Source organism: Saccoglossus kowalevskii, chromosome 10 (assembly GCF_978046115.1).
Source record: "Saccoglossus kowalevskii chromosome 10, keSacKowa6.1, whole genome shotgun sequence".
In the NCBI taxonomy this organism is placed as follows: domain Eukaryota; kingdom Metazoa; phylum Hemichordata; class Enteropneusta; family Harrimaniidae; genus Saccoglossus; species Saccoglossus kowalevskii.
Window position 1 is genome coordinate 21,266,809 of NC_140650.1, and position 11,654 is coordinate 21,278,462.

At 38.8% G+C, this 11,654-nt stretch overlaps 1 protein-coding gene across 3 annotated transcripts in view; it reads right to left on the minus strand.

The window, feature by feature from the left end:
• Positions 1 to 11,654, minus strand: part of LOC102801671 (uncharacterized) — a 61,655-nt gene that overhangs the window by 22,804 nt on the left and 27,197 nt on the right. The window contains exon 1 of one of the 3 annotated variants that reach the window (XM_085504363.1): positions 9,551 to 9,682. The exons of 1 other annotated variant lie outside the window; for it this stretch is intronic. In XM_085504363.1, the coding sequence (XP_085360489.1) occupies positions 9,551 to 9,663 (113 nt within the window). In that variant the 5' untranslated portion in view covers positions 9,664 to 9,682. Of the gene's footprint in view, positions 1 to 4,161; positions 4,602 to 9,550; positions 9,683 to 11,654 lie in introns of those variants that run through there. One more of the 3 variants, XM_085504362.1, reaches the window with a different exon arrangement.

An 11,654-nucleotide genomic window follows, 5' to 3' on the forward strand; every position in this document is an offset into this window, starting at 1 on the left:
AGCCAATTCCTACCAGTTATTTTATTGGTAGAAATTACGCGAGTTACCCACTCACTGTTTCTCTTTTTATTATTTATGTTCTTTGGGTTAACAATGAAGTATACTACATGTAGTTACTGTTTCAGTTGCACTATTTGCAATAGTGATCAATAATTTACTCGAATTAGGAATGCGCGTCATTCGTTCGTGCCGTGACCACCAGACTAAGCAAAATCCCCTCTAGTGATTGCCATTCATGTCTACACACTGTATAAAATATTGACTTTTCCAAAAAGAAAACTCGTCGACTCGGATTAACCTATGAAAATGCTTAACCGTGTGCATTATGCTGCTGTCATCGTCATTTTTCTAACGCCAACATTTGTATGACAGGTGTGACACAGTGATGCCTTAGAAGTGTACAATAAGCAATAGAAGACGTGTCTTGAATTCGTGTAAGTATAAGTGCCACTGTTGTGTTCAGTAACCAATCATGGGCATGATATAGTAATATTTCATGCATGGAAAGCGTATCTTGCGTCCGTTTAACTGTTGGTGACTCGAAGTCTTTTTACCGTGATTACGCATAATACGGGAATGTTATTCGTGTAGCAAAAATGACTAAGATCAAATTAATTGGCAACACTGACATTCCATCAACCACAAGCAGTAAGACTTCTTGGTACGTGCGATAATCAGGTCACATTTACCAGATCAGACATTACATCATAAATGACATCGTTCGCATCAATTTGTATGTATCTGATTCCATCTTTCATCATAAAATACAAGTTCCAGTGTGTGCATAACATCAGCCCGTTAATCTTTCAGGATAAATAAAGCACTTGAAATGAACTCTTTCTCTAATGCCTTTACTGGCTACCCACATCCAAATCCTACTTTAAACTACTTCGACATCACAAGGCATTCCATTGTATGCACCCAGCTTATCTATCAGCACGTTTAAACCCTTACAAACCCTCTCATAGTCTACGTTCAAAAACACAATTTATAATCAAAGAGCATGTTTTCATGTTTTCAATTGTTTTCAGTCATGAAAAAAACGGGGTTTCGTGAGTTCATAGTGGAACGATTTAGCGTCACGGTGAATCAGTGCGAGACAGTGTAAATATCTTTGAAGGAAACCTAAGTCACTTATATGTGCAAGCAAGAACACAAGGACGTCTCCACGTGAAATCAGGAATTTAGCCTCTAGTAAAGCCGCAATTAAAAGCAACAATCGAGGTGAATCAAAAACCCGTTTCTGTATCTGTGTGAGAGATACATGAGCATGAATCGGAATCCACCCCGGACAATCGCTGTTTGTTGTCTTTTGAAATGGGGATCTTAAGAATATCACTTGATAAGAATAAAAAACGTCAACATAAAGGTTACGTCATGTGACTTTTTGTCGTGCATAAAGAATGGGTGTAACCATGGATACGGAGATTCGTGAGTGGATGGGATAGAAGGACTGTGGTTGTACGCAGACATACAATTACACACAGCGAGCGTATGTCAAGCAACACGGTGTTCGATTAGATGCCACAACAAGAGAACATTTAAATTTTAATAAATGGCGCATATGTCACTGAGAAGTAGTAGGTAACGGTAACACAAAAGTCATTAAAAGTAACATTTCACTGTTCTCTCACAAGTAGCATATGAAACCTATGAAAATTGTCTGCTTACAGCTCCTCCAAGAAGGATTCACATTTAAACATGATCTAAATCCTACTTTACGTCAATAAACTTTTCTTTGTGCTTAGTGCTGAGATCCCTTGTTAAGTACAACAGCAAATATTCTGTTGGTGTCCAGGAGACAATCAACATGCCTTCACGAGGAAAACATTTGATGGATTGTTTTACGTTATTACAATGTACGTTGAGGGCTACTGAGTCCAAAATAGCACACTAAATGAATCAAAACAGCACGAGTTAGAGACATACCTATGCAGAATTTGCCAGTACTTAACTCATTAGTAGCATTCACACACAGCTCCATAGCACGGGCTAAGTGGTCAAATAACCGGGCTAAGAAAACCTGCGTGAACGCAGGGAGCTGTAATGAGATACAGTTCCCTGGTGAACGCTAAGCACGGGCACCGCCCCTGAACACCGCACGGGCTAAGAAATGCTAAGTACTGACTAAATCTGGCCTGTTTTTAAGACGCGGTCCATATCTTTAGCACAGGCTAACGAAGTGTGCGTGAACGCATAGCAAGGGCCATGGAGGTAATAAGAATTATTACCTCCATGCTCGGGCTAAGAGTCTCAGAAAAAAACGAACCGACGACGAGACTCTATACTATACTTCCTGTTATTCTGCAATTTGCACTTTCTGAATTTGACTATCATGTATACCTTCCTAGTTACTGTACTAGTAACCATAGTTAAAATGGTTGAAGATTTTTGTATATTCTTAATAAGTTTGGGCGTTCCTTAGCCCGTGCTAACTTTAGTTTTCTACCGTGCGTGAACGCAATTAGGTCTATCCGATATACAAACATATGAGATTAGCTTAAAGTAAAGGAGCACTTCCAGTTAAGCCTAATCTCACAACAAATTTACTTTCTGGATTAAAATCACAATGAATAACAAAAGATAGATTAACTTTGTAAACAACATAAACAACAGTGTCCCACGATTTGTTGGTGCAATCATAGACCCTCTAAAAGATGCAATGGTGCAATCCATGGGATTGAGCGGTCCCCCTTTAAATCTTAGCCCGTACTTCATGTAGCGTGAACACTTCTCTGTTGACATTGGCTGTTTATTATATTGATTTAGCTCTTGAGCTGACTGATAACAGACGTGCACAGAATGGAAAAAATGAGTTTCCTACGGATTAATTAAAAAAAATTGTAAGCAGAATTTTTCACATGAAGTGATCATAATTCCCGATTAAAAAATAAAAATTATGTTTTTTATGGATGAGCCTTATTTAGAGTTATTTAGTAGAGTAATTATCATATTCACGGTATAAATAAGCAAAGCATGGATTTTTTAATATCATGTTATTGCATTTTCCAATTTTCAGAATACAATAGAGTTGGGAATATTAAGTTCGCAATATAAATGGCCAACTACATTAATAATCAATGTTACACTAAATCAACTTTCAGTCTAATGCCTCCTAGATTAAAATGCTCTTAAAATCAATAATAATTATAAAAAAATCGTGATTGGTCATACAAATTGGGAGTAAGATTATGATGTACTAGTACTCTGAACATGGGGCTCTTTTTTTAGCTCCATGCTCTGAGTAACTTGATTGCGGTTTTTGCCGAAATATAGTGTGACATTAATAGTCTCGAGATTCATTATTTTTCTTACAAAATAAATACAACGTCAGCGAATAAGTATTTGCTACACTTGTCACGCATGCTCGTTAAATGCGACTGAATCGAGAACCGACGAATCGCGTGGTTATTACAATAATACACGAAGAGGTACATAATACACAGTGATATGCATTGAATGTACCCGTTTTCCTAGTATTAGTATTATAATTTGACTTGTGCTGTTTACATTGTATTCAGGTGCGAATTTTCGTCTGATTTTTTATGTTAATGTGGTAAACACCCCGGTTGAATATATCTCTCCCGAAGTGTCGGAAGCTATTATTAGCTTGACCGCAGTTTTTTTTTTTTTTACCTATGCTGTTTATATTGTTTATACTAACGGCGTTTTCACACCAGACACAGTGACGATCTCGACAGCTACAAAATGGACGCTAGCATGTCTGGGCTGCGTGTAATCGGCGTAAAGAAGAGCAGTGTATTTTAAACAATAAAGCGTAAAACGGCCTCACTACAAATCCATTCACCGTTATAGTAACGAATTAATTGGACAAAAAACGTTTACGCAGACGTCCTTCGCTTCGTGTGCACCCACCCGGTTTTTAATAGAATATGATGACTTACGGCGTGACTATATCCGACGTGATTTCCAGCCGGCGTACGTCAGAACTCAGACTGTGATTTGTATACAGTAACGACACAGCGCGAAAATGAATGTCTCTGAAACACAACACTAGTACACGCGATCTTGCTTACACATTGCTGTTTACCGCCATTACGCCGTATCCACGTCTGATTGGGTATTATAACACGTGTGGTTATGTGACTTGGGTAAACAACGAATCCCACAGGGAATCACCCAAAAATACGTAAATCTTACCCTGATTTATCGGCCCACGCTACGATTGACCGCGAAGCGTCTTGACTGTAAACGATTTTCGGTTCTTGCCGTCCTAGGAATTCCACTTGTCTCAGATAGGAGCTTGCCACACGCCGAGAAGGCGTCGACTCGGATACAGTTTTCGGCCTGCTGCTACATTTACTACTAGATCCAGTGGAGGCTGACGATGGCCCGGTCGAAGCACCACCCCTAGGCCGACTAGCAGCATTGGCGCTGCCGGGCATAGTTGTACAGATAAACTGCCCCTAGAGAGTTGATGTGAAATCTTGACAACAAGTCAAAACGCAATACATGTGTCCGTGGGTTTTCGTTCAGAAAGACGATCCGCCCGGCGTCTAGTTCAAACACCGTTAGTGGAATATTAGTGACCGTTCCCCTGTCTTCTATACCTTGGCAGGTATCGGATTCAATGAACGCCTTCACAATAACAGTGTTTAGTGGTTGCTATTTTTTATAATGCGTTGCTATATATGTCATTTACCCGTGTCCAATCACATCCTCACCCTACACTAGAGTCTCACGCAAACACGAGATTGAAGCAGGGCGGCGCACTATCCATGTAATGTATCTTATGTAGGTGTGGCTAGTATTCTCGTTTCGCATTCACCGGCCAACCGCACCTTCAAATAAGTGGTGAACATAATCCAGACTATAGCTGCCTTCTAGTTTACAATAATGAGACATTGCGTTAAAGGGTCACTGGAGTTGGATGACTAAATGACCCTGTGGATTTGTGTTCATCAATAGTGGATTATAGTGGATTATGATAGTTGTTGAGAGCAATGCACTGTGTTATTGAAAAATACGTTTTCTTAAATTCGCCTTATTAACATAATGCGACCGTTTTATAGTAGAGCGTAAACTGGTTTAGTGCACTTACGACCGGGACTTACGATTGACAGCGACGAATCTGTAGGACAGCGCATCATCAACAATGGGAAAAAAAGCTGTCAGCTGAGTGATGTGCTACTTCTCTACCCTACAACGCGACCTCATCACAATACGTGAATACACAGGTCAAACTATTCTTCGAATACACGTTATTGTCATGGCGGCGTTCGTACTGTCACTGTGTCATGTTTTGAAGGCCATTATCTAGTCCCTCACTTGACATGCCGACGGCCTTGACAGCATAGTGGACCGTATTAATCTATTCAAACGAGGGTCGGAAAGGCGCATTTCCTCAGGCATCCAATAGAATAGGTGTTGACTTTTCAAAAGCATCTCTCAGACAATCATGATTCAGCACACTAACAATACAAGTCATGGTAGGTCAAATGATGGGAGTGTATAACCCGAGCTGGGGATAGCCTATAATCACTGGAATTACTAATGAGAACATCGATATCTGAGGGTTTGTTTACCACAGAAATTCTCGGAGATGTCCCGAATAAAAATGTTTCAAAAATTCTCTAGGTTTATCTGGGAGTAAAGATTAAACTATTTAAAGATGAAGCCAAGATTTCACGTTTTTCGAGTGATATTAGAGCTATACGCAGGAACACTAGAGACAAAATAAAACTGTATCGTTGCAGTATCTGTTCAATGAAATATTTTTAAAAAATCCTAGTACGCATGCGCTTCAAATAAATTTCAAGGCTCCTTTTATACTGACTTTTTACGAACACTAATATGTTTGCTAACAACATACGTTTTTTTTGTTTTCGACTGATTATATGCTCTACTGTTTGTTTCAAGGTGTAATATCAAAATAAATGTACTTATTGTAAACATTGTAATCGAATTTGTCTACTCTGTTTTATTAAATATTGCAATATGGTCGAGAACATGTAAATTGTATTAATATTGTTGGATAGTTTATTTTGATAGATACATTGACTGTGATTCATTGGACATGAAAACAGTGTACTTGTATAGCACATATCTGCGTATTAGTTTCGAATAAAACAATGAAATACTGTAAAATATGTTTGAATAGCTACATGCCATTTTAGCGAATTTGACTCCATGCATGAATTAACTGAATCTTAATTTAGCTAAAGTGTCAACAATCTTGTTTTGAGAATATACGTTATTTTAATTTAGTGACATCTTGAATTAGCGAAATTACAGATTAGCTAAATTACCTGCAATAACATGCTAGCTAAGACATGTTTTACAGTACATATGTGTAGTATAAATATTATAAATATTATAAATGGTCAAACTGCATCGGTCTTAGTTTTACGGCGAGGTAGACAAACACAGACAAATGTTTAAGTAAGGTGCTGCTTTAAAATGACATTAAATTTTCAAAGAATGTTGGGTTATAACACAAATTGGGATGTATTTGCTTTTGAAGTGTCACCGAATGAACAAATTAAAGCAAAATTATATTCGTCGTCAATATCTTTTGACTCAGACAGTAAACTGGCTTTACTCCTCTCCGTTTCCATGTGCAAAGTGTGACAGGAGATGCGTAGTCGTGACAGCAGAATACGATGGGCATGAGTATTTACAACTCTTATGTATCATTCTGGACCTAATTTGTTTTACAACTTTTATATGCAGTTAATTTATCAAGGGTTGAGTATTCACCATACCATAATACAGAACAGATTTCAATCCACAGGTGAACAACTTCATGAATATATCAATATTTCTTTCTGGCCGCTGCAAAATGTATGCTTGTTATAACTTACATAAATACAAAATTAGTTTGATTCACGTGCACGGGTGTAATTTAAACGCACAGATGAGAGTTCAGTATTATAAAGCATTTTGTAGCATTTGTCGGGATAGTTATTTTTTTCCTAATATTTGATAAATCTTGGTTTTTAGAAACACCTACATACATTTTACAAGCTAACGGTTGGATAGGCTCTAGATACACAAATTGTTGATAGTCCTAACCCTCAGAACAATACATTAAAAACGACAGGACTATTGTATCAAATATTTGTTATCATAATACCCCAATAGAGAATTTTTATGAATTATCCATATGTATAATTTCCTGCCTTGTTTGGGTAATGTTTTTTTAAGCATAAAAACACTTTAGACAACAGGAGAATTCACACCACAATATTTATAGTATGCCGCAGTTTCAACCATCTCTCAATTGAGCATTTTTATTTATTTGTAATATGCCCTCCTTTAAATACAATATTTTGTTTTTGCATATTAGCACTCCTTGCAATAATCTCCCAACAACTCAGGGGAGATAGTAGTTATACTGTGATATTTGGCCTTTTGCCCTTAAAATTGCCATGTCACGTGAGTTACCTAGGGAACCAGTGTCCCAAGTTTGAAGTTCCTATGTATTATCCCTTGTAGCCCAATACTGATCATACATAACCACATACTATGACCATGACCTTTTAACCCGAAAATGCGCCCAGGTGATGTTAGTTGCAATGTACCGTCATGTTTCATGTACATTTATTTCAATAATTCAATTTCTATTGCGGTTTACGCTGTGCTCTATTTGTATGCCCGTTCTTTAGTCTAAAACTTAGAATAGTCAATGAATTGGGTTAGCCGAGCAACAACTATTATAGGGGATACACCACGCCCACTTTCCGTGCAGCATATTATAGTTATGACAGTTAAACTTTAAAAACACGATAAATAGTCCCCACCCAGCTACCATCATTGACTGACTCATACACCAGCGTGTCTTGGCCAGCGACTGCATCAAACAAACTAACCAGACAGCGGGGTAGCAAGAATGATTCAAAACGAAGATCGACCTGGTTACACGTTCAGTTGAGTGGCCATTGAAGGAGCCGAGGTCAGTTTGTAGACAACTATCGGCGTTTTGCAGGCACGCATACAGAAGTGACGTGATGCTGTGACTCAGCAACAACGTTGAGCTAACGCAGAAGCTATCGCAAGAGGGCGTGTTCTAAAATACAAGACGGTCGAGCGACTGAAGTGAAACTGAAATGTAAAGCAAAATATCACCTGTCTGTATTACGGAAAAAAGTTGATAACAATCAAAAGGGGGTTAAACTAGTAAATTGTAAAGTATAAAAAAACATTCCGGCAGTTTGGGCTTAACTTAACTGCAACATACCATTATATGTGTCATGGTAAATTCACATAACGTGGAACATCCCAACAACTCGCTTAGGAAAGTTGCTTCAGTGTCGATTTATGTCAGTTAAGCCACATGATACTCACGTTCAAGTTCACGTAAAACGTTTTTTTTGTGATTAGTGCAATATAAAGATCAATCGACTACGATGTAATTGCCATGGCAGATGAGTAAACAGTTTCCTTTTATATTGACTTGTATGCATCATCGAACCCACCCGGACTTGATGAGGCGGAGTAAATGTCGACACAAAGGCCGATGGCTATGTTTTAAGCTACTAGTAATCTATAACATGGAATGAACAATGTGAGGAACGCGAATATTGGCTTAGTTTTCCATACTGCATAAATGTAAATTAATTAGACGCGTTGGCCAGATAAATCAATTCTTCTTTACAAAATTTAAACTCGACAACCTCGATATAGCTGACAAAGGCGACCTCGCTCTTTTTTACAAGGTTGACCATTACATCAAAGCAAGGAACGTAAATAACCATGCACTCCCCCCGGCCTAGTTGAAGTGTTTACTACACCTCTTACCCGTTACCTGGTGTCTTCCGCACTTACGAATATATAATGTTTGGTATATCTAGTAAACCAACTGCGCCAGACAGCGCTCTTTTTTACAAGGTTGACCCTTACATCAAAGCAAGGAACGTAAATAACCATGCACTCCCCCCGGCCTAGTTGAAGTGTTTACTACACCTCTTACCCGTTACCTGGTGTCTTCTGCACTTACGAATAAATAATGTTTGGTATATCTAGTAAGTCAACTGTGTCAGACAGCGCTGTGAATGTGTTCTCATTGAGACGTGGGGGAGTGAACAAAAACGCCCACTAGAGGGCGCTGAACTTGACAATACTACTTACGACAATAAAAGTTGTGATACTCAGCTCAAGCATCGACTCAAAGTGTTTGGCTCAAGAAAATATAAATGCCCGATTTTGATGTTTATTGTATGTTGTAACGCCAAACTAATCCCTTTTAATTGCATTTCGCTGCAATATGTAAACATGCGGTGCGTAGATCTGTGATGGGTGACAGTGTGTACTAAATACCGCGTGCAGTGAATAAAGTCACATTCTTAAATGAGATGCAGACTTGATGATTACCAAAATACGTATCCTAACTACACACACCAGTTAAAATTAATATAAATATCACCAATTACTTGAAAAAAAATGTCTTTTTTGAAATAGCCCCAAATTGTTTATAACGGCGTCGTTAACTAACGGAGTACATGAGTATTCTCCGGTATTTTTTTTAAAATAATTTTAACAACACCGCGGTGTGTCTACTCCGATTAATTTCTCAGGATATAAAACATACCTAGGAAAGCGTCCAGTATCGGCATTATATTGGGACGACGCTGGTGACCTTCTCGGCCTGTGTTCAATGCTATCTCCGCAGTTATGTGTGGACAAGTTCAACGATGCAAACATTCTTTTACACGTGATTTCGGCGTGGTACCTATACGTCACAGTGCTAGTATATCTACGTTCATCATGCAGACGGTGTGAGAACCAAAATACACGACGGTGTGTGTTGTAAACGAATCTTTTCCACCGAGTTGGCATTCACTGTGTTATGAACGTGTCCATAGAGACACTAAAAGACGAATGCCTTGAAGCTCGTAGGTGAGCCGAGTTACCCACCGAGTGATTCATTCCGCGATGTTTGATACAGTAAATAACTGAGGGGGTAATACAGATTCCAAACATTCGTTCCAGACCATGGCCAAGATACGAGTAGCAGTTTATAAAAAGTTGCCCGAGAGCGGATAATATAATTGTTGTTGAAGCACGCTTTAACGGTCTACAGAGCATCTTTGTGTTCTATCTAAGCTATGCGTTGGGCGGTTTTCTTTATGTCGCCGTGGTTGGATCGGCATCGAGTTACAATGAATAAAAGTAACATTGTCTTTCTATAAATGCAGCTCTCAATCTCAGTTTCGAAATAGAGCCATTTGTTGTTTTGCGGTGTGTCACTTTAATTTCTATTATTGCCCGGGGTTTGTAAGCATCACAGTCCCACAGCTAGTGCCATTGTCCTTGGTGTTTTATTGGAATACGATGATAAAAAACGAAGGGTCTAGTACTTGTAACTAAACCTGGTTTTTCGGACTGAATAGTTTAAACTATTGTTTACGGCCAATTGAATTCTCGTTTGCCGCGACAACTGTGTTACTATAATAAATAAATAAACAATTACTTCTTTTTGAAAAATGTGATTCAAAAGCATGTGGGTAAAATACTGCATCATGGGAAATATGGGCAAATGTTCTCACATAGGATAGACATGGATAGACATTAGCTAGAAACGATCCCGCGCTCACAGGCAGATGATATATTTAGCTTCTGAGATTAAAGTGAGGGAGTCGTCACCCACGCATGCGTCAGGTGGCCATAGCGTGTCATTGTTTACAAACAAGCGTCTACCCAGAGCCTTTGCGTTCTTATAGTAGCGTGGGTTATTATCATCGTTTGGGACTCAATTCGCGCGCGTGCGCAGATGACGACCCTCCCGCTTTAAATGGAAGAATGTGTTATTTGGTCCCAGGCGTAATCATGGTGGAACAGTTTCTGACGAAGCAAATATAGTAATGATTCAGACAATCGACATTCAAATCATTTTAATATTATTTACATTATGTTCACCCCTCCCTCCCTCATGTTTATCACCAAACGTATCGGCATTTATCGCTGGTGTCCTGCTGGACTTACCCATTTTGTATACAGATACTGTGTTGATATGGCGACATTGACTGGATTCCCCCATTGTGAACATGTCCAGCATTGATGTAAATATAAACGTTTGTGAATTGACCACAATGCATGCCGCATATGCTAAAATAAATAAATTGATTTCATTCTATTCAATTCCCACATATTTTTAATGCACGAGAGAGAAAACTTGGCAACCGCGGACGACCTGTGACCTTAAGGCCATACGAAGTCCTGTGATTCTATGTAGCGCTAAACTAAACGCACCATTTGTCTGGTAAAAATATATCTTTTACCGACATAAACCGGCTATAAAAATTGTACTTTTTGTGTCATATTCGTGTTTTCACCAGAATGATCCGTGGATATTGGCACTTTTAAACAATTGAATTAATATTTGTAATGCCATAAAAAAGGAATGTCACATACGAAACGCCATTTTGTGAGACTCTGGGCTGATTAAACAAAACCAAAACCGTAACATAGTACATTGTACTATGACTATCGCGAGGAACTTGTCTGTATACGAACAATTGTCAGGCTGTCCGAATTGTAACATACCTGCGAATGACTGGTAGACTTAACGTTCTTTTACTCGAGACATGTCCGGTTGGCGGGGAAACGCCATTGTATCTATATACTATGTTGTTATGGCAATTACTCGACTGCAAAGAAGACTCAGTGGCTGGTCTTCCCTCGGATAACGTTGC